General features: G+C 47.2%; 4 protein-coding genes across 8 annotated transcripts in view; 1 reads left to right on the top strand and 3 right to left on the bottom strand.

Moving 5' to 3' along the window:
• The window catches only part of Slip1 (SLo interacting protein 1), a 69169-nt gene extending 61626 nt beyond the window's left edge, over nt 1-7543 (bottom strand). The window contains exon 1 of the mRNA XM_076820656.1: nt 6955-7543. Coding sequence (XP_076676771.1) covers nt 6955-6975 — 21 coding nt within the window. The 5' untranslated portion in view covers nt 6976-7543. The remainder of the gene's footprint in view (nt 1-6954) is intronic.
• A 211-nt stretch (nt 7544-7754) lies between these two features.
• Nucleotides 7755-16130, top strand: Pig-t (phosphatidylinositol glycan anchor biosynthesis class T). Of its 2 annotated transcripts, none has more exons than XM_076820660.1 (8): nt 7755-7948; nt 13340-13517; nt 13591-13822; nt 13893-14060; nt 14127-14424; nt 14844-14996; nt 15075-15321; nt 15399-16130. In XM_076820660.1, the coding sequence occupies exons 1-8, from the start codon at nt 7900-7902 to the stop codon at nt 15652-15654; spliced, it is 1581 nt and encodes a 526-aa protein (XP_076676775.1). In that variant the 5' UTR covers nt 7755-7899; the 3' UTR covers nt 15655-16130. The 2 variants fall into 2 exon arrangements, with proteins under 2 accessions (XP_076676775.1, XP_076676774.1); XM_076820659.1 differs by lacking the exon at nt 7755-7948 and adding an exon at nt 12896-13231.
• Nucleotides 11028-12720, bottom strand: Borcs6 (BLOC-1 related complex subunit 6). 4 transcript variants are annotated; one of them, XM_076820662.1, is made up of 4 exons: nt 12463-12720; nt 11822-12349; nt 11587-11751; nt 11028-11194 (listed from the first exon to the last, which is right to left on the bottom strand). In XM_076820662.1, exons 1-4 carry the CDS (start codon nt 12550-12552, stop codon nt 11147-11149), a joined length of 831 nt encoding a protein of 276 aa, XP_076676777.1. In that variant the 5' UTR covers nt 12553-12720; the 3' UTR covers nt 11028-11146. The 4 variants fall into 4 exon arrangements, with proteins under 4 accessions (XP_076676777.1, XP_076676776.1, XP_076676778.1 ...); XM_076820661.1 differs by having other exon boundaries at nt 11028-11198; nt 11591-11751; nt 12463-12719; XM_076820663.1 differs by having other exon boundaries at nt 11028-11503; nt 11535-11751; nt 12463-12715.
• Nucleotides 15877-20200, bottom strand: Ova (ovaries absent). The gene is made up of 7 exons (XM_076820658.1): nt 19464-20200; nt 18706-18979; nt 18481-18621; nt 18208-18405; nt 17516-17698; nt 16946-17450; nt 15877-16828 (listed from the first exon to the last, which is right to left on the bottom strand). Exons 2-7 carry the CDS (start codon nt 18910-18912, stop codon nt 16143-16145), a joined length of 1920 nt encoding a protein of 639 aa, XP_076676773.1. The 5' UTR covers nt 18913-18979; nt 19464-20200; the 3' UTR covers nt 15877-16142.
• Nucleotides 20201-20526: the final 326 nt, after the last annotated feature.

The raw sequence follows: 20526 nt of genomic DNA, 5'->3' as shown, positions 1-20526 counted from the left end.
TATGAAAAATCAGTGTTACATCATTAATAGAATATGGCAATTAATGAATTGAAATGAAATTGAAATATGCTTCTTGCATAAAATGAAGAGATAAAAGAAAAAAATGTTGTCTTTTAACATTATTTTTTATTATTTGCATAATATTTGAAAAAATTGCATAATATTGAATAATTAAGAATTTTGTTTATTATATAATACAAAATATGGAAGAAACAAAATGTGGCTGGGAAATAAGTATGGAACGGATCGATGTTCTGGAAAAAAGTATGGAACAATATAAATTTGCAAAGAGATTAACAATAATTTTTTCAGTATTTATATTACCTAGCATTTTCTGACATTTGTACATGCATATTAGTTAGTTACTTCATGGTTTTCATTTCATTATTCTCTTTTCAATTGGTAACGCGCCTGGCTACCACGCAGAGGATCCGCAGAGATCTCGGGTTCAAGTCCCAGCGTTCGAAGGTTCCCTTTTTCGCCACATACTCAAACGCTACTCTTTGCACTGCTACCACCGATTCGATTAAGAATTTGCGATTGTATTATTCACGCTACTCTGTTCGTAACGCGATGAATTAGGCAAGAGTCACAGGAAGCCTCGATTCAACGGAGTCGGTATGTATGTACTTAGTTTCTTGTCCCCCCTTTCACGCCCTTCTCGTCTTTCTTTCGCCCTCCTCCTCTGCTCGGTTCTTACCGACGCTTGATCCCCGACCACTATGCGCCGCCCCCGACACTGATGGAGCAGCAAAATCCTCGTCGGTTGTCGTAATTACTAATTATCCCGAAACGCAACGACGTCTAACTAGCAGACGGATTCTAATTTCTGTTTGAGACGCTCCGCGCCTCTGTCTGTCCGTTTGCGAGCGCACACACCGCCAGCCAGCCGGGTTTATCGCGCTGACGCTTCGAGATCTAATCAACACCCGGTCCTAGTCTCACGGTTGTGTTCTATGACGACATCCGATTCGGGCGGATCGATAGGGCGCGTCTAACCTACGCGCCGCCGATAATCCTTTGTAGATCCGAATCGGCTGCGACAACTCGTGGCTTAAAAACGTAGGTGGGTACCATAGGAAGCGAGCGTGTGCAGACAGAAATCGAATGGCTGGCTTCCTCCTGGAAAGCACAGAAGGCAGATACCGCGAGCGATAAGAGGAGTAACGAAAACGAGAGAACGGGGGAGAGCCGCGAAGAAAGAGAGAGGAAAGGATGTTCCTAAATGGTCCCCGTGTCGGAGCCAATATCCGCCGTTGATTCTGCAAATTACGCGATTAATATTCGCCGGTCGGGGACCCGGCGGTCGTTTAATTAAAACGTCCCGACGAACTTACGATGGCCACCGGCTGTTATTACAGATCGATGAAAATACAACGCACACACGGTCTGGGCCGCGTCCGTATCACTTTATCGGGCAGCGGCCGCGATTATACACGGGACACGGGCTGCGAACAACGGCACGAAAAGCCGTGTAAAAGCCGAGCGTGTAGGTACATAACTGGACCGCGCGGCTCGGATCCAGCGCTGGCCCCCCTTCGTCCCATCCCCCATCGTCGAGCTCGTAGGGCCCCGACGCGGAGGGACCATCGACAAGGTCGATCCACTCGCACGAAAACGTCCCCCGCCCCCCCACGCGCGCGCCAACGCCCCCGCTTAGACGGAATTAAAGAAATCCTCGCTAATATCTCTCGACGATTGACAGACAGATGGAAGAGAGGAGAGGTCGTTAACCGACGATCGTAGATCTCCCGATGCGGCGAGAAAGCAACGGCGAACGAACGGCCCGGCCGGGTGGGGAAAGAAAGTAAGAAGGAAGGGAAGAAAGGAGAGGAAGAGCGAGCGATCAAGAGATGGGGGACCGTGAGCTTCGGGGGCAAGGGGCTCGGAAGAGGCTGCTCGACGAGGAGGCGAGTGCAACGAGGAGGGGCCGGCAGGGAGAAGAAAGGGGAAAAGGGGGAAAACAGCGGTGACGAGAACGGGAGGGGTAGGCAAGAGGAACTGCCGAGATTCCGGCTTTATTGGCGCAAATGGCAATTATCTCGAGTACGGAGAGCATTCGGGTAAAAGAAGTAAAATATTTCCACCGTTTCCCAGCTGTCAAGTAATTTTTACGATTTCGCCGTCTCCCCCTTCTTCTCCTTCGTCTCTAACGAACACTTTACACGACGCGTTCCTCGTCGTTACAAGACAACGCCGCGCGCGCGACGCAACTAATTGGAAATCTTCGCGAGCACCGCGATCATTGGGCGCAACGCACGGTGCTTTTCGTCGGAGTTCTCCAGCGAGTTGACGAACGAGATTAGGGTCAACGAGGATCGCGAGAGTAACGGGGATCGACCGGCAGCCGATCGGCGCTGACGCGGAGCTGGACCCGCGCCGCGGTGCAATCCGTTGGCAAACACGAGGGCGCAGATTAAACAGGGCCTCCCCGTCGACAGCGTGCTTTCTCACGCTTCCACGCGTGCCGCCCGCTGGAGCCCCCGGAGAAAAACACAGCGTCCGAATATTAATGAAGTTCGCTAATCCCTAGAAGCGGCAAGACGAAGGCCCTAAGTACTTCGGTCTACACTCTCCACCGAAGAATCGACTACCAAACGCAATAGAGCACTCTCTATCGACCGCTCTCCGTGCTCCGAGGCGGAACTTTGGAAATCTGTGGGAAGAGCGTGGGGAGGCGATATCTCCGTTCGCACAGGCTCTCATCTCGCGGCTGGGAAGACGGATCGAAGTTCGAACCGCAACCAACGACCCGGCGTCGTCCGCGAGACGATCGCTCGGCTATGATAATCCGCGGATGCGGGGGAGGCGGCGTGTCGCGCGATATGCATTTAAATTACGCCCCGTTATTAAAGCGGCACGCGCGTCTCCTCGGCTAATCGAATCCGTGTAATCGCTACACGTACACGCCCGCGTCAAGTCCACGCGTACACGCGACGCTTCCCTGGCGCTCCTCCATCGACGCGTCGATCGTATGGCAGGCACCCGCTATGCTATGCCTCCTCGAAACCATCGAGCTCCGTTCGAGCACCTTGGGCGTCGCGTTAAAAATCCGAATGCAAATCGCGGCGCAAGATAAATGTCCCCATTAGCGAGCGTGCCCACTTCATCCGCCAGCAGCTTTCATTTCCCCGGGAGAAATGATAAACGCGCCGAGTGAAATACAGCCGGCCAATCCAGCCATAATGCAACTTATTCAGATTAGCGACGAGAGGGCAATTAAAAAATCAATTAATCGGGACGCGAGATAAGCGGTAGTAAAACACAAGTAGGTCGATAAGGGGGACAACAGACTGGGGTACTTGGGTCGCAGAATTCTCGAGTAAAACTTCGGATCGTTCTGTAAAGTCAATTTTCATTTACTTTATTTTCATTTCAGTTTATTGTACGGCTGACTACTTTTACATAGAACGGGTTGCGAATTATCGTCAGAGGAACTCAACAATTTAACAGCAATGTGTTTAGCTCTGAACTGCTTAAAATTCTCCCTGAGAAGATATAATAATTACTCTTGGAGTTAACTTGTTCGGTTACCTTCTCAATTTTTAATACAGCTATATTTTTGTTATCGGTTAATTTTTATCGCGTGCCGTAATACATTTCGTTTATCGTACTGTAAACAATCGGGTTTGCCCGTAAAAGGAAATAAATAAATAACTTTCGAACCCCTGGAGATACTCCGTGCCGATAAGAAACATAATATTCTTGAGCGGCCGATAGCGGGGCTACTTACAATGCACGATCTCGCAGCCCCCGAGTGTATCGAACGGCCTCGAAGGGGCCTGTTTAAACTTTAAACGCAACCGTTTGCTCCCGATTTTTCACACTGTTCCCAGGGATTAAGCGGCCCGTCTGCGTCGCCATTGCGGACCGCCGAGGCGTGAAAGGAAACGCGGAAGGGGGTGAGTGGCGATAGTAGCTCGAATGGTAGTAGTCGTCGGGGTTTCCCGCGTGCCGCCGCGAACATTACCATCGTAATTTCCATGGTGTAATGGTGGACCGGCCGGGGATATCGCGCGGGGATGCTTTTCACTTTTGTCGCTCGAGTGTCTATCCCAGCGTCATCCACGAACCACTCGAGGCCTGCGTCCGTAAACGATCCGCGACATTTCAGCGACACCCCGAGGCGTTCCTAGCCACGCGCCGTTATTCCAACCGGGAGCCAGGCGTCGCGAAACACTCGCACGCGTCAATTATCCCCCGTCCTGTATTTTCTTCTCGCTAAGCGACTAATTCCACCGTCGCCACCACCTCCTCTCCCCCTCCCCCGTCCCGCTGGGCGAAGCTCGACGGCGCGTCTCCTCCTGGAGGAGCTTATCGCGAGTGAAATCGACCGACGAGCACTCGATGCCGCCGCGGCAGCTCAAACTCCGTCGCGCCGAGAGCCATATTTTTCGTTCGTCACGGTAAATTGATTTGTCGAGAACGGAGCAGCGCCCCCGTTAATCATCCTTCTCCGTTCACCCGTTAAAGAGTGGACACGCCGTTGAGTAAAGTCGTTTTCGCGGCTAGGGACGTTTGTAGACGTTTCTCCTTTTAATTGACGGACCACCGTTGCCACGATTCAGTGGCTTGTATAGCGTACAGTGGAATCTGATAGTAATACTTGGTCTCGAGAGTAAGACATCAGCATTTTAAATTAAATGCAAGAAGGGGGGCCCCCGAAAGCTTCGATGCGCGAGTCAACGGTACGTTGAACCCTCCTCCCCCCCCGGAGGCTTCGGGGAAATTCGCTTATCGCCGCGGTGTTTGTCTACCTGTGAACTTGCTCCGGCTGCGAGAACGATAAGAAGGAAAAAAAATGAAGGTGAAACGTGACCGAGCGTTCAACGATACGACGCTTCCTTCGTACAGGCGCGTGTATACGTAATATTTGTGCCCGCCTTCGCGACTACTCGCGAAAAAGCCGTGGCTTCCACCGCTCGAGGAGCATCGCTCGTGGAAAACTACGGGCATGTCCCGTGAAGCGAGAGGAAATTATTCAGCGGAACGTAAAGCGCCGCAAGATTTCGTAGAAACAATGCCGCGGAAACTCACCCTGACTAACGATCGCCGCTAATGACTAAACATTCGTGCGAGAACAAAAAAAAAAAATGGCACGTCGGATCGAGCAACGCGTTGTATTTCGATTCCCAGGATGGAGAGCGCAAACAGGGTTGTAGTAATTGCGCCGAGTGGATCGTTCCGGCGCACGGTAAATTTGCATGATAATTAAAAACGTAACGTTCGCGACCTTAGTGGATGGTAATAATTGACTTCAGTTTTGTTAACGTTTACCTACGGCCGCTTTGTGCGCCGCGCAAAGCTCTTCCGTTATCGGCAACTAATTTAATAAAGCCCGACCCCGTTGCCCGGAATGGTAAACAAACCAGCAACGTTTATCTTGCTGTTGATTCTTTCGCTACGGCTATATAAACGTACTTTGTACTTGTGACATTGGCATCCGTGTAATTCCCTACCCCATCCCTACTATTGTTCGTCAATTTTTAACATATTCGTCTCATTGTTCTGCTCGTCCAACGTGCATCGCCACCGTTACCTTTGCGCAGTGTTATTCTCATTAATCGTGGGACTCTTAAAGGGTCACTGAGAAAGAGCAAACTCGAAAACGCGTGTAATCGTTATGGGAACGTTTTCAATTTCTGAGGTTATCTTTATTCGTATACTTTAGACGCCACGGGACGTTACATCTCTGCTTCTATTTGCCCGTTAGAAATTGGTTATCTATAGCCATCTGGTGGTAAGTGCAGTAAATTCTATTGTGCGTTTCGCGGGCCAGGTGCTTATCGCATACAGCAGAAATCTGCATTAAACGAGATTTGTCAGTTACGACTCGAGATTTTGTCCTGGGAAGAAAGAAATTTTCCCCTCTTCCTTCGTTGTCCTGATTGATATATTATTAATACCACCTGCGTTACCCCCGCCACTATTATTACACTATCCCCCGGCAATTGTTTCTGGTCGAGATCCTCCGGGACCCTTGTTAGAGACTAATAATAATCGATCTATCGAGAGAAACTAATGTGCAGCAGGAACAGAACGTAAACAAAATGTCGCGTTTATATATGTCCGTCGCGAGCATCCAGCGTGCCACGATACAATGGAAAGTTCGAGAGTTGGGAGGAGATATCTTGGAAAAGGAAGGAACTTGGGTCGGCACACGGATTGTACGTTAATTAACGCGAAAACTGGGTCGCCGGTCATCGGCAGTTAGTATCTAGGCACGCTCCAAAGAGTCCTCGGGAAAAAGAGGAAATTGTAAATGAAATACGCAAGAGTTAACTCTTTATTTCGACGCGAATGCTTAACCATGACGCCCCAGTGCAATGTTCACCTATCTCTCTCTCTCCCCCCTTCCTTTCCTCCTGTCCTCCTCTCTGCTGCTTGTTTTGCGTCGTCGTGACCGCTCGAGAGTCAGGTTAAAACAGATAGATGCCCCTCTGGATTCTTTACTTTTTCATCTTTCGCTGATCTCATGGAGAGGAGTTCGTTATCGTCGCTGTTAATTGCGATACTGCATTTGGCGCGCGTCAATAACCTCAATCGATGATCACGAAGATCGGAGAGAACGCGAAGTTTCAAGGTCAGGCGAGGGATCAGTTGGGAAACGTTTTGCTCCTCGATTGTTTGCGTTACCCGACACTGGATACCCTATGGCTACCCCGTGTATCGTAATCCCACAGAGCTTTGGGCAAACGTTTCGAAGCGGCAATGTCGACAGGACGCCGGCCTTCGAGTGCGATAATTCGTAAACGCTAAACGGCCCGGAGGAACTTCAGTAATCACGAGGGAACCAATGTTTTCTGTATAGTACAGCGGTCGACCGTTACAATATTACCAACGGTTAAAATCGCGGCAACTCGCAGGACGAGTGGGACCGATAAACGCACGGATTTCCTCGGACGCGACACGGCCGCGAGAGTTGGAAAGTTAAGAAAGAAGCGGATCGCTTACCTTTAATATCACGAAATCCATGTCGCCCTGGACCGGTGCCGGATGTGGAAGCGTGTCGATGACGTTTGCAGGACGAGATGCGGCGGGATGCGGACGATCTCGAGGAGCAGAAGCGCAGTCCAAGGCCTTGGTGCGAGCCGGGCGAAGCGGAGAAAAGGGAGCAGGAATGCCAGCCGCTGGCCGAGCGATGAAAACTGTTAACGCCGGTAAAACGCGGCACTCGAGACACTTCTTTTCCACTTGTCGCGTGGTCGGCGACGAGGAACGACCGGGGCGGGCACTCACACGCGGCACGAGGCGGCTGGATCGTCGTCACTCCGATGATCTAGCATCGCTGCGTTTCGTCGTGGGTCCGACGACCACGAACGCGAACGCGAATACGAAACTCGGTTACTCGGCCCTACGGAGTTTTGGAAATCGCGGGAGAGAGAGAGAGAGAGGGGGCGAGACGAGGCGAGACGAGGCAAGGCGACGCGAAACGACACGGGACCGAGTTGAGGCGAGACGATGTTGCGTGGAACGCGAGCGAACACGGAACGAACCGATTCAACCAACACGCGTGGCGGCTCAGCGTCGACTGAATTCAACGTCGGTCGCGCGCCACGAGTGGGAGGCGTGTCTCGTGCTCGGGAAGAAAGAGACCGAGCTATGTCTACACCGCGGCCGAGAGGGGATGGAAGGAGAAAGAGTGGGAGCTAGAAGAATCCACGGTGCGTGGGACAGCGACGAGGCGAGGGGGATGAGCGACCGAGGTCTCCGACGCTCGCACTTGCTTGCAACTAGTGATAGGTGAGAGAGGCGAAGGGGAGAGAGCAGGAGAAATGAATTCAGGAGGAACAGACGCGCGACGGGATTGAACGGAACGGAATGGAATGGAACGAGATACCTCCAGCGAGCCTCGCGGAGACGAGCGAATGACACAAAGAGTGGAAAAGAGTTACACAAATGCTGATTATCCGAAAGTACCGTTTGCAACGTCGCCGCGATAGCTCAGGTACGTAGCCAGCAGCGATAAGTTCTCTCCCCGCGGTAAACCGATACCCATCGAGCTTCGTATTTCTATTCCGCGTCGCTCTCGGACGCGATCTCGTGCTCTCCTCTCCATCGAGCGGTAATTTCTATCGAGTGATCATCGCCGATTCCAGACGATCCACCAGTCATTACCAGCCCCGCTCTCGCAATCCATTGCTTCGCCGTGGAACGCGAGTAAAGCCGCGTGCACGCCATTTCATCGACACAATCGTGTTGTAAATGCGTTTAGAGGCTCGTATCTGGAAAATGGGTCGAAGCTTGGCGATTAAAACGGCGATTAAACGAGATCGATCGGTCGGTAAAACTCAATGGATTTTCATTAGCTCCGTTCAACCGCCGCCGGAGATTCCGTTCCTCGCGGTACGAATTGTATCGGGATCATTCGAGCGAACGGAACGGGACGATTAACGCCGCTGTCGCCGCGAGAGGGGGAAGGTAGCGCGCCGTCGTTGCATTTTTGGAAGAAGAGGAGAGGACGTGACAAGGGCACGAAGGTCGAGAAATGTTTAACACAGCGCGAGAGTGGAGAGAGAAAGGGATCCGCTTTTCTTTTATTTACAGGGCCACAACCGCCCCCTCTGTCCCCTCTGACACTAGACACAGATAACAGATACACGCGTGTCTTTCACCTTTGTTTCCATTCCAACGCCGCAGACTGTCGTCAATTACCGTCGCGTTTCGGTGAGCCACGATGTCGCATCGCATTACCGGGTGCTGGCGTCAAGGTTGCCTTTCCATCAGACGCGCTCCATATTGGCGTGTTGCTTTCATCGCGAATGCAAGCACACGAATATTCGAGAATAAATTCATTCATTGCAGTTGGTTGTGGAATTTCCAAGAATTTCAAAGGGTCGCGAAGCGACTGTGGATATTTAGAGATCGAGCAATATTTTTCCTCCTTTTACGATGATATCCAGCGAAGGATTATCGTAGCTCTCGCTCGCGTTTGCCGAGCGCTGGGACGCGTGTCGCGTTTTGCGATCATAGGTAAACGCGTCCGCGGGGAAACAAAAAATTCATAATCGCGATCTTAATAAGAAAAGTCGCGTGGAAAGCGACTGAAAAAGTTGGCAAGTTCCCGCCGTCTCATTTGTAATCCCAACTCTCCTCAACCCTTCCTCATCGCGCCGCTCTCGAAGCCCACTCGTAATTACCAAAGTTAATTTGCGAATCGCAAATTTAATTGGCTGGTTCTTGAAGGTTCCTTAAACTTCGTCTTTCGCGGAGCACGGCTACGGCGAAGGTTCCCCCAGCTTCGTGGGAACGGCGAGCGGGGAATCGAAAATTTCGATCGCATCGGCGACGCCGGGGAGCACTCGAGGAACTCCACGTGGATAGGGAGAGCCGGCGAAAAGTAATTGGCAACGGACTTGGCGAAGGAAACGCGTTGCGACGGCGAAGCCACGCGGATCTCTATCCTGTTTGAAAAAAAAAGAGAAACAGGAAGATTGTCAGCGGCGCGCGTAGCTCGGCAACGCTTACGCAAATATCGATGTCTCCTCGCCCTGCGCTCCTTTTATCTCCGCTCGCGAGGGAGGGCAACAACGTTTGAAAGAGGACACCCCAACTCATTACCAAAGAAGCACGAACGGATGTTCATAGATACGTATGCGTGGCAGGGTTAAAGACAGGACAAAAGGAGAGAGAGACGCGTCGGTTTCCTGAGATTTTACCGCAACCAGCTCTCTCGGCGCAAACGGAAGAAAGAAGATTCCGCGTGACGGCTCGAGTCTTTTAATTAGGCAGTCTGTGATCTGCCGAGCATTTTTCCTTCCCCTTTCCTCCTGCTTCTCTATCCTCCCCTCGGCCCCCGGCAGCCCCTTAACGCTCCGCTCGGTCACGCCTTGCGCGGTCAACGCCGGGCGACGATTCCGTTTGCGACTCACGTCCTGGGATGCAGCGGACCGACTTTCTTCCTCTCGTTTCGCTTTCCATATCTCGCGAAGTGGCTTCGGAGGCAGGATCGATTCCCCTTTTCCTCCTCGGTGAAACTCGACGCGTCGGCACTCCCGCGAGACCACGCGTGTCGGCAACCAGGGCTCTCTTCCAACGGCCAAGGATCAAAGCGAGCAAAACGGTCGTAACTTCGTGGCACTGTCTACGGACTTTCGGCATCCCGAGGCCGGCGAAGTCGACAAACCTAAAGAACGTGCCTATGTTATAAACGAATAAAAACTTTTCCGCGAGAAGAAAAGAAAAGGCGCAAGTGATGCGCCAATCGGTGGCGGAAATTTTTCGCTGTACGTCTATTCGACGATTACGCTGAATGGCGAGCAAGCTGGCCGAATGAAAGGAGGAAGGAAGAAGGGAACGCATTGGACAGGTCCGCGGCCGTATAGATGATAGAATCGGTCTCCATCGACCAGGGATTGAAAGCGTGCAAAATAGCGGACACGCTTGCAGAGGGCGATACGGGAAGGGTACGCCGGCGCGCGCCTTTTATACGCCTGCACACAGCCACCTTCCGTACCCTCAATGGGCGTCGGGGACAGGAGAATAAATTAACGAGGTGTTTGTCCGCTATCGCCGCCCCTCTCGCCCTCCCCTCGCCGTACCGGATTAAAATCATCCTGTCTTTAATAATTACGCCGGCCGAATACGCTAAATGAGGCGCGCGTCGCGACGCCTGTCGCTTTTTGATAATGTTATTTACAGCTTCGGCTCCATAATGGGCCACCGAACCGCGCGAATACGCACAAATTACTCCAGCGGCATTGTCCCGATCCGGAATGGGAGGAAACATAATGCGCGAGTTTTCCAGGGAACTTTGTCCGGGCGGCGCTGAAAGCGAAGAGCCGCCTCATTGTGGCATCAGCTCATGAAAGATGCATAGAGGTGTCTACGCACAAATAAAGAGAACAGAATCACCCGGCACCCTGGACTTCGCTCCTCCGTGTCTGTCAGGATTTAATTATTTAAGCGTTCCCCGGATATGCCGCGGAACCTTGCTTCCGACCCACACTTCTCCCCCCGGGGCATTGCTTCTTTGCGTCTGAATGCATCACCTACGTCACGAACAGTAGACAGAACACGCTTTCGGATATTCTGATATGACACGAGCTTTAATTCTTTTAAATACATTGGGAAAATTGTAACAGTTTGTCGGTAGATGCTTATAAGTGGCAAGAGAAGAACGCTTCTCCTCTTTCCTGTATGCGATTCACAGGTTTATGGCACTCTCGAACAGCTCCAGCATCCTCTTCATTTCCTTGCTGAAAGGTAAAAGGCGACTGTTAATATGAATAGACAAGAGAGCAATGGCGCACTCAGGATTTAATTTTGGGGGGGAGCCGAGTCGAACAGATATTTTTAATGCAAATTCAACGAAATTCATTAGGTGATCATAAAAACTTATTTAACCCTTTAGTGCCCAGACACCCAAAAAAAAAAGTTTCCCAAAATTATTAACTACGTATCGAGTTTTTTATGCGCTCGAAAATGATGTGACGTATACGTCACACTGGGCGCTAAAGAGTTAAAAAATAAAATCCAGTTTTCTTTTCTTTTTACAAAGCTCCTTCTTTGTGGAGTGCCAGGGCCCCTTGCACCCCTCTGGGTGCGCCACTGCAAGAGAGTATATCTGGAGAATCCTTTTCAAACTCGCATTTGTTCCGCCAGCTTATAGAAAGGTCCCATCGACTTGGATAGCTCCTCGCACTTCGCCATTAACTGATACATCGACTTAATGTTATGATCCACTGTATCACAGGTCTTGCAAACCGCATCTCTGTACGTTTCCAAGCACCCGACAGTCAGCGCAGAGGCCTGAAAATGTTCCCCTTGCAACTCATCCAGAAGCGAATGCTTTGATAAAAGAAAAGGACCAAGAATTTACGCTGTGCAAAATAGCAGCCAGATTCTCTGTCAAGGCATCGACAGAGGTGGCCACTTTCCTAGCTTCCATCTCCAACTCGTTCAATACGTTATGATCGAGCAGGTGCAGCTGAGGTGTTAGAGCCTGCCTGTACAAGCAAGGCGTAGAGCTACGGGAGCCAGGGAAAGACGGTGTCTCTCCTTTCTTCGTCACCGGGCTAGAGAGTTTAATCTTGTTCTCCAAATCCTCCGTGACGAAGAGGACCATGTCTCCGTCCTGCATCACTGTCCCCTCGAGCTGCAGGTACCCCATCGCCTTGTGGTAACTGGGAGGGTCCAAGTCCTCGTCCTCCACTGGACTGTCCCCTCTGTTCCTCAAGTTGAGTTGATCGGGCCTGCCACCCACGCCGTGCATCTTCTCTAGACTCTCCTCCAAGAACTTCGTCCCATCGATATCCGGCGACTCAATTAGCGATCTCAATTCTGAAATAGGCGGGGATGATTGCGAGTCGAACGATATTTCGGAGTAAGAGGCTGTCATCTCGTGCAGCTGAAATCCAGGGATTAGTCAATGCTCGCAGTGCGATCTTCCGCGGTTAATAGCAAAGGAAACTCGTAAAGAAAAAAGATACTTCAAACGCAGTCGACTAACTCTAACCTTACTCTATCTTCGTCGTAGTCGACGGCAGCATTCTTTTCACTCCGCATCGCTGCTACTTGCTTCGAGTGCCCCTCGTTTTCATCCGATTCCATTTTTCCGCGATGATTCAATCTTTCTCTCTGTAGCTCGATGACACGATAGAAATTATTCTGGGGCTGACAAGTTGTGACACTATCGATCCTTTTTGTTGTCAGACGCGTTATCCATTAACAATACAGGTACATACAGCGATTTGCCTACGAAAAATGCTTTTCGGCTAGCAGTAAGGTAGCACGCGACTGACCATCTATTGTTATTCATAGGTATCGCTAGTCCTACACTACCATCCGATGAGCAATCTGCTACAAAATCTCTAGATTCCCAGCGGGATGTTATCTTATGTTTACGTTCCCATCAATGCTCACCGACTGGCGCGATAAGCATGAAATAATCTGTAAAATGTATAAAAACGTGAACGTAAATGCCTTGTCGTTTCTAATTGCTGGGATCGAGAGACGAGATTGCTGAAATGTTCGACATTTATGTTACAATTGGAAGAATTTGATACCGAATTGATTAACGGTACTTGATGAGTCTTAATGTTCGTTTAAGACATGAAGTATCTTGGAAGTTCGCTGTTGTTTTTCGTACTTGTTAGTGCCGTAAAATTTGTGTCTCCGCACAATGATTTCTTCGACGAAGAGTTGATGTTAAAATCCTTGCCGAGTAATCATGTTTACGCGTATTTTCAATTTACTACCGTGTGGGAGACGGCGAAGGAAGCGAAGGCGTGTAAGTTGTTTTAGTGAAAATATATTTTGTTTATTTACTTATTTTCAATGAACGAATATTATTATATTCTTTGTACACTGCAATCCTTTACACGTGTTAACATTCTAGTACAACACTCCCATTTATTCCCAAGAGGACTCGGTGAAATTATAAGTCGCCATGGTGTAGACGAATTACACCTGACTTTAACCAAAGGACTGTGGAATTACCAAAAATGGGGATATCCTTATCACGATGCAGGTCCTGGCGCAGAGATATCAACATGGTTTCACAGAGATGTTGCCAAGTAAATCAAAGATCATTTAAAACATTCAGATGAATTATTCCAGCGGTATAATAATTGTCTTGAACTCTCGCAGTGTCGATGACGAGTGGAAAGGTCTAACGAACGCTTTAGCGGGTCTGTTCTGTGCCTCTCTAAATTTTGTTAATCCCTCAAATAGTATGTCTCCAGAATTTACATTCCGCCCCATGGGTGTTGTAGAGCATAGCGTAAATTCCAGTCACCTACGCTATTCGTCACTGCCAAGGGAAATAGTTTGTACAGAAAATTTAACGCCATTCAAGAAATTGTTACCATGTAACTCTAAGGTATGTATAGAAGACACAGTGTTAGGTTTGCTGTGTAACACAAAATGTTACTTTGCAATGTTTTTGATAGAAAGGTTTGGCAACACTATTGAACTCTGCGTATATTCATAATACGAACTATCATTCCATTGGAGTACACTTCCGAGTGATATGTTCAAACGCATTGTGCACGAGGACGTCATTAGAATTACGACAGACAGTTTCGTTAATATACGACACTATGGCAGATGTATCGCAGGTAAGTTTTCATCGAACCTGTACAAAGTAGCAAAAGTTCTCAGCATTTATGCGAGGCATCTTTTAGGATTGGTCAATTCGGAAATTCTTTGGCATGGGAATTAAGGGCGCGTGCCCCCTTGCTACAATGAGTAACGTATACATCGACGTGTCTAATAACAATACAAATCAAATTTACGAACTGGCGCCGCCTCCGAGTGCGAAGATTATTAGCCTTCGTGGCGGCCAGCAAAATAGAATAGCAGTTTACGACATCAGGTCTCATTCTACGAAGGGAATGTTTAACATCGGAGTTATACATAAAAGTGGTCAGAAGGCGAGCTTAAGCTATCCGTCGATTTTGTTTGCAAACCGATACATCATCGGTATGTATAAATTTAGAGGTGCTTTGGCGCCTCTATGCTAACAAGTGTCTGCTGCCCTTTCTGCAAAATATTATCAAATATTTTAATTTAAAAGAGTCGGGACAATTTCAAAATTGATTCAGTATGGCAACTCACATATGAATTACTGCTAATCCGTTATATGAAAAAGAAGTGAATTGTTTTTAAAATTGTCTCAAGCCTCTGAGTTTAAGCTTTTCCTAATTTATTTCACTCAAAATTTGTCACTCTCCGAAATTTGCCGCTCCCCATAATTTGTTAGCTCCTAAAAACTTGTTGCTCCCCAAAATTTGCCGCCCTAGGTTGCGGCCCACTTAGCCTAAACACAAATCCGCCCCTGTGTAAAATCGTAATTTGAAAGCTACGCAGGCAGCAATCTGAAAACAAGTTTCTCGATGCAGGGTACGGGCAAGAAAGGGGTAGCTTGGTAACGAAACTGTATAATAACTACTGGCAAGCTCTCGACATTGTTTTACTAGAAAATATTCCATGGTATTTGCCGGTGTATCTACACTCTGTCACAATAACTTGTGGAGGGAAGAAGATTGTCCCATGTGAGTAGTTGCCTTTGTTACCTATTACTATTTCTGCTGTAGCAGATTATATTTGTTGCTTGAAAACACGTATTCCAGTGGCGCAGCGTTATTTACCTGGAAAAGAAAGGAAAAGTCCATATTATCTGGAAATGGTGCTGCGGTTGCCGCCGCAGTCAGTAACGAAGTTCTCGATTGAAATGGACTACTCGTTCCTTAAATGGCAAGAATACCCACCGGACGCCAATCACGGATTTTACATGGGTTCCGCTGTAATTACTGCGTTGCTGCCTATCGCAAGAAATTACACCGCACTGCCACTGGATGGAAGTACTATAACATCAAGGTTAAAGCTGGATAGTTTGTTCAACAATTCTGTGCGTATAGCTTTGGAACATTTTAACAGCGTAATTAAATTTTCAGCTTTAACGCCTCGAGAGATGGATACTTGGTCCAGTTAAGAACCGAATCTTTGCTCATCAGTCTTCCGACGCCAGATTTCAGTATGCCGTACAATGTTATTTGCTTAGCGTGTACAGCAGTCGCCCTGGCATTTGGCCCGCTTCACAATATCTCAACGAAACGATTAGTTTTAAAACGAAACGAAATGGATTGGACAGAAAGACTATGCTCTTTCTTCGCAGAGAAGATTAAACCAAAGAAAAAGAAGCAAGAATGAAGAAATATAATTTATTAGCTTTGCTTCTGTACATGTAATTACTCTTAAATCCAACGAAATACTTAAGAATGTCGTTCAGAATGAGACAGATCGTCGCTGCAGAACTGTAGGACATAAAAATTCAGATACAACGCCAATGGTATGAGAATAATGCTAAAAACTCTTGATCGCTGAAGATGAACGGTTCTTAATACAATTTTATTCTTCTTTCTTTTCCTCCTATTTGTTTTTTTTTTTAAATATTACATAAAGTATAAAAAGTGCGCATAGTTCTTCGTCGTATAACAAATGCGATTAGACCTGCGTCGATTAAAAATATCAAGATTTAATTCGTTACTTTACAAAGGTTAGCAAGAAGTTTTTTTTATGAAAAACCGTACAATGCATTGCAAATGATAGCATCGCCTATATTGCGTAACTTTTCATATTTCAATAATTGCATAAAATAGAAACAATAAATATCGTAACAAATGTAAGTTACTGAGATTTTATGGTGCTGGTCTAAGGACTGGGGATAAATTCGTATGCGCGTTCAAAATTGTACCACAGTATTTGCTTGTACAGTTTTCGCTGCTGGTATTCAAAATGTTATCCGACACCCATTCGCCCGTTTGATCCGTCGGGCAAATGTGCGATTTCACGTGAAGCTTAGTCGACGAAAGCTTTTGCAACAGCGATTGCGTCACATTGCCGGTGATGTACTTCATTGGATCCCTATTTTCATCCGAAGATACAGCAGTCTGATTCGAAGTCACCTCTTCGTCCGAGGAACACAGGTCGATCATTGTGACAGTGTCCGATGATATTGCGCGCAAGGTCGCTTCTTTTAGAGGTTTAACGATAGGTGTATTATTTTCGTCGTAAGATTCTGCGTTCTCGAAAAAAGCCGGGTTTCCGATAATCCGTTCATTACTAACCATCACTTCACCTTTTACCATTGGGCTCGCGTCATTCTCGTCACTCGGGGCTTTGCGTTTCGACGAGACGTGGGATCTCAAACTCTCCGGATCTCCCGCCGTCGACTCCATGTTGTCGATGGAAACTTTTCGGCCGGAACACCGATGTCTACGCGGATCTCGTTGAATACTGTTCACTTGTTCTGCAGTTAGGCGCGTCAAAAGAACGTAAACGGGTCGACACACAACATATAACAATTGCGAATGTATGCTCAACACTAGAAGAAAGAAACAGCTTTGTCAGAGTGCTGCCGGTCTGTCAATTCTTTATCTCACCGTTTACTTTCGAAACGTTATCATAGAAGGTAAACAACGTCTAAGTATCGAGTACTCACTTGGCTTCCTCTCAACAGAGTTTACAAATTTGTATTGGTGAACGTAATCGTCGATCGGTTTCTCTCGATTCTGCTTGTACGTAACGAGCCATCTGTCGCTTTGAAAATCCGCTTCCAACCACTTGGGTCTAGACGAACTGTCCAAAACGGGAGCGATCAGATATCTCTCTATCCTATCCAGCCTTTCTAGCTGTGTTTCTTCTGTCATCGCCTTCGACTTCTTAGTTAATAATAAACCGGCGGGAGACGAGAAAGGGATGCTCAAAAATTTTGAAAAATTAATAGAACTACGAACACGCCGGGAGGGACGCTCAACGGCGCCGTTCTTAACAGTGGCGCCGTTATTCGTTCCCATTGATTTCGATTCCTCTTTTTGCGAACATAATGCAAAGTAGTCCAAGAATTGGTCTTGCCTCAATTCAGGCTCCGCGGTCGACAAATCTGGCGTCGCGGGTCGTGAATTATTCCTAATCTGTTCTCGATCGCAGCACACGCGCTCGTGCTCCTATAAAATTATAAAATATCAGTAACTCCACCTACTCCCTCTGCTATAATTCACTAGGTACGTACCTTCATCTGCTCTAAGCTTATAAACTCAGCGTCGCAATTGTCACACAAGTAAATGTCTTCCTTTGATGGCTTGACCATTTGAATGGGGTGCTGCTGTTGCTTCAATTTACTAGATAAGCAAGAAGCAACTCCATTGCGGGTGAGTAACTTTTTTCGCGGGCTCTCGGTTCTTTTATCATAATTCTGTGAATATACAAGTGTCGTTTTAGGTTTACAATGAAACCACATCCAGCCATATATAGTAGAATATTCGAGTAGCTCGAAATTCGATTCGAGCCGAGCGCGCGAAAGAACCGAGCAGTGTGAACGTGTTTCGAGCGGCTTGAAACAATCTAGTGGCTCGAACCAGTTCTTTAGCGTAAATGTTTTTTGTGTGTAACTGTCATACGAAAATTTTCATTGCTTGCTTGCTATTTTGAAATATAAACGCTTTGCATTGGACGAATATAGTCATCCATAGTAACGAAAGGGTTAATACAGCTTACAATATTCTAAGCATTCGAGAGGGCAGCTCGAAAGTTTTAATATTCCCGAAACAGATTTCAACTGCTCGGATCGTTCGAGGCACCCGATTGTTTCAAGCCGCTCGGTTCGGCTCGGCTCGGCTCGGTTATTCGAACTGAGTATATCCCAGCTCGCTTTTTCCGAGTACTCGAACAGCTCTAAAATATAGTCGCATTATAACTACTAACCATATTTTCATTACGAAACGTCACTAACAATTTTCCAGTGGTCTTGTGATACAAACTTGTCGTAGAGTCCCAATTGTTAACATATTCCAGGTCTTCGTGTGGATACCGTGCGAGATAAGAGCAGAAACGTAAAAGATACTCGCTTCTGTGGTACGTATAACATCTGAATACCAATTTCTTTAAATTGGCCATCCAGTTCTGAAATATAATAGACATTTTAAAATTCAGACATGGTATCAGCGATTGCGTAGTGTTTTTACAACCAGCACTTACTTCACTGAGTCTCTTAGGTCTTGTTAGGGGATTGGAGAACTTTACTTCCTTTGGCCACCATCGTGGTTCGATGATCACTTCTGTGGTGTCATGACCTAGCGAACACTGTACCATGAAGGTCACAAAACGCTCCAGCTGTACCTGGAATTAAACATTTCTTATGTAATCTCATTCTTTCTCCCTCGGTTGTTCGATATACAAGCATTGATTAAATGTTATCCATACCAATGTAATTTTCTCCAGAGACGTCGGATATCCATTGGCGAACAGAAGAGGAAGGTTGGATACCACAGAACCTTCCTCCAAAGGATTAATATTCTTCGATTCTATGTTATTCGTCACATCCATCATAGCTTCGCTCGTGTCTCCGAGCAGTTGGCTCCGAGGTAAACCAACCTCGTAATTTTGTTCCTGTAGCGTTGAGTATCTCATATTTTACAGGCTATCCACATTATTTATGTGTGACGTGGGTTCGAAAGATGTTCCTCGGGATACAATTCTGTGCGAAAAAGATTCTTGTAACTAACGCAGAAAGTGTACGAGTCGCTTCACGTAACCATGGTAGAGAAAGAAACCCAAGAATAAAATAAATTACAATCCAGGCTGTCTATTTATTACGCAAACAGATATTACAAGTTAATTTAATTGTGTCTATTACATTATATGTACCTATGTCCTTCTAACATACCAAGTATAATCGACAGAGGTTTCTCTGGTGTCGTACAATTCTATACACGCAACTGTGTGTAAACAGGTGAGACACGAGGAATGAGAAAGCTCTGTAAGGATTAAGTAACCGTTCGCGTTTCGTTCAACTAGTGCACGGAATAGACAATTGTCAGTTACGGTTCTAGGAAATTCATTGTGGGAAAGGTCAAAGGTGCAGGGATGAATGTTAAACGGGCTGAAAATGCGAGTCCGATTGTTAAGAAGCGTGATCGATGTTACGAAGATACGCGTATGCGCGATTAACGATCATGTACCTGTTCAGTAGCTTCTGAGACGGCCGAGCGACCTTTCTTGCTCTCTATTTTCAGACTGACGCTCTATCCGATCAAAGACTTTCTTTCGCGCCGTTTTGTGACCACAGTATATGTAAAGTATTTAGTGTAATCTCTACGGTAGCTAGTTTATTGCGATATATCAGGCAAAGCCACTATTGTAACATAGAGGCGGTTCGTATTACTTTCGTAATACTTCTAACAACGAAAGTAGATATCGGTACGCGTAGAAATGTTCATATTCGCGATCTACGTGGTCTTTTACAAAAGTCAATTCACCACATGAGCGGTTAGATGCATCGCGAGTCGCAGAACAAGAAAATCGCCCGTTAAATAGGCGTTTCGTTTGCTCGATGTTCGAAAACGGATAAACACGGGTAATACAAATCCAACGTATGTATGTGTACATGCACTGACAGTTGGTTCCCTCCTTAACAGAATGCCTAGCAATGATCAAGCACCGTATATTTCAAGATGGCGGAACGAATCAGTCCAATTCCCGCTAGCTTGCGACCGTTTGCAAACTACCGTACCTAACGCGTCGCAACATCCTCGTTTACAATTCCCGCCCACTATTCTGATGCCTCGACATTCTTTGCACCGATCCTACCGCATTCCCGCGCGACATTTCTCCTAATTTGCACGCAAATACTATTACAGCGACAATCGCGCTCGACAGGTTTCAAAGTTACAGAAACCCCCGTCCTGTGACTGTTCTTCTTTATCAGTTCCGGCCAATTCCGAGCACTCGCCGTCGCGCCTGCGCACTTCGCATGCACGATACTTCTTTTCTAATGCCTTCAAACTTCCTCTTTTCGTAGAAGAAATCGAAGTAATAAAATAATAAATTAATTCATCCCAAAATCATTAGAAAGCTCAGCGTTGCGCTAAATATGAACGAAGTAGGATGGGCTGAAATGTAACGGTACGTACCGTTACATGCCCATGCTTGGGCCTTACTCAACATGTGTTTAAAAATGTATTCTGAACGCTTGTTCCAAAAATATGAATATATGACGTTGCTGCTTTCGGAGAATATTTTACG

This window comes from Andrena cerasifolii, chromosome 9, assembly GCF_050908995.1.
Source record: "Andrena cerasifolii isolate SP2316 chromosome 9, iyAndCera1_principal, whole genome shotgun sequence".
NCBI classification, from domain to species: Eukaryota; Metazoa; Arthropoda; class Insecta; order Hymenoptera; family Andrenidae; genus Andrena; species Andrena cerasifolii.
The sequence above is the reverse complement of the archived record's forward strand: the minus strand, read 5'-3'. Positions and strand labels throughout refer to the sequence as shown.

Bases quoted from the DNA above. Each gene is read 5' to 3' on its own strand.
- Pig-t (XM_076820659.1), top strand. From the start codon at position 13,054: ATGAAGTATCTTGGAAGTTCGCTGTTGTTTTTCGTACTTGTTAGTGCC. The intron at 13,232-13,339 runs GTAAGTTGTTTT...TTAACATTCTAG, and splicing joins GGCGAAGGAAGCGAAGGCGT to TACAACACTCCCATTTATTC. The intron at 13,823-13,892 runs GTATGTATAGAA...TGTTTTTGATAG, and splicing joins TGTTACCATGTAACTCTAAG to AAAGGTTTGGCAACACTATT.
- Borcs6 (XM_076820662.1), bottom strand. From the start codon at position 12,552: ATGGAATCGGATGAAAACGAGGGGCACTCGAAGCAAGTAGCAGCGATG. The intron at 12,350-12,462 runs GTAAGGTTAGAG...CCTGGATTTCAG, and splicing joins TCGACTACGACGAAGATAGA to CTGCACGAGATGACAGCCTC. The intron at 11,752-11,821 runs GTAAATTCTTGG...GAACATTTTCAG, and splicing joins TGGCTGCTATTTTGCACAGC to GCCTCTGCGCTGACTGTCGG.
- Ova (XM_076820658.1), bottom strand. From the start codon at position 18,912: ATGAGATACTCAACGCTACAGGAACAAAATTACGAGGTTGGTTTACCT. The intron at 18,406-18,480 runs GTAAGTGCTGGT...ATTATATTTCAG, and splicing joins GACCTAAGAGACTCAGTGAA to AACTGGATGGCCAATTTAAA. The intron at 17,699-18,207 runs GTTAGTAGTTAT...GTATATTCACAG, and splicing joins CGTTTCGTAATGAAAATATG to AATTATGATAAAAGAACCGA.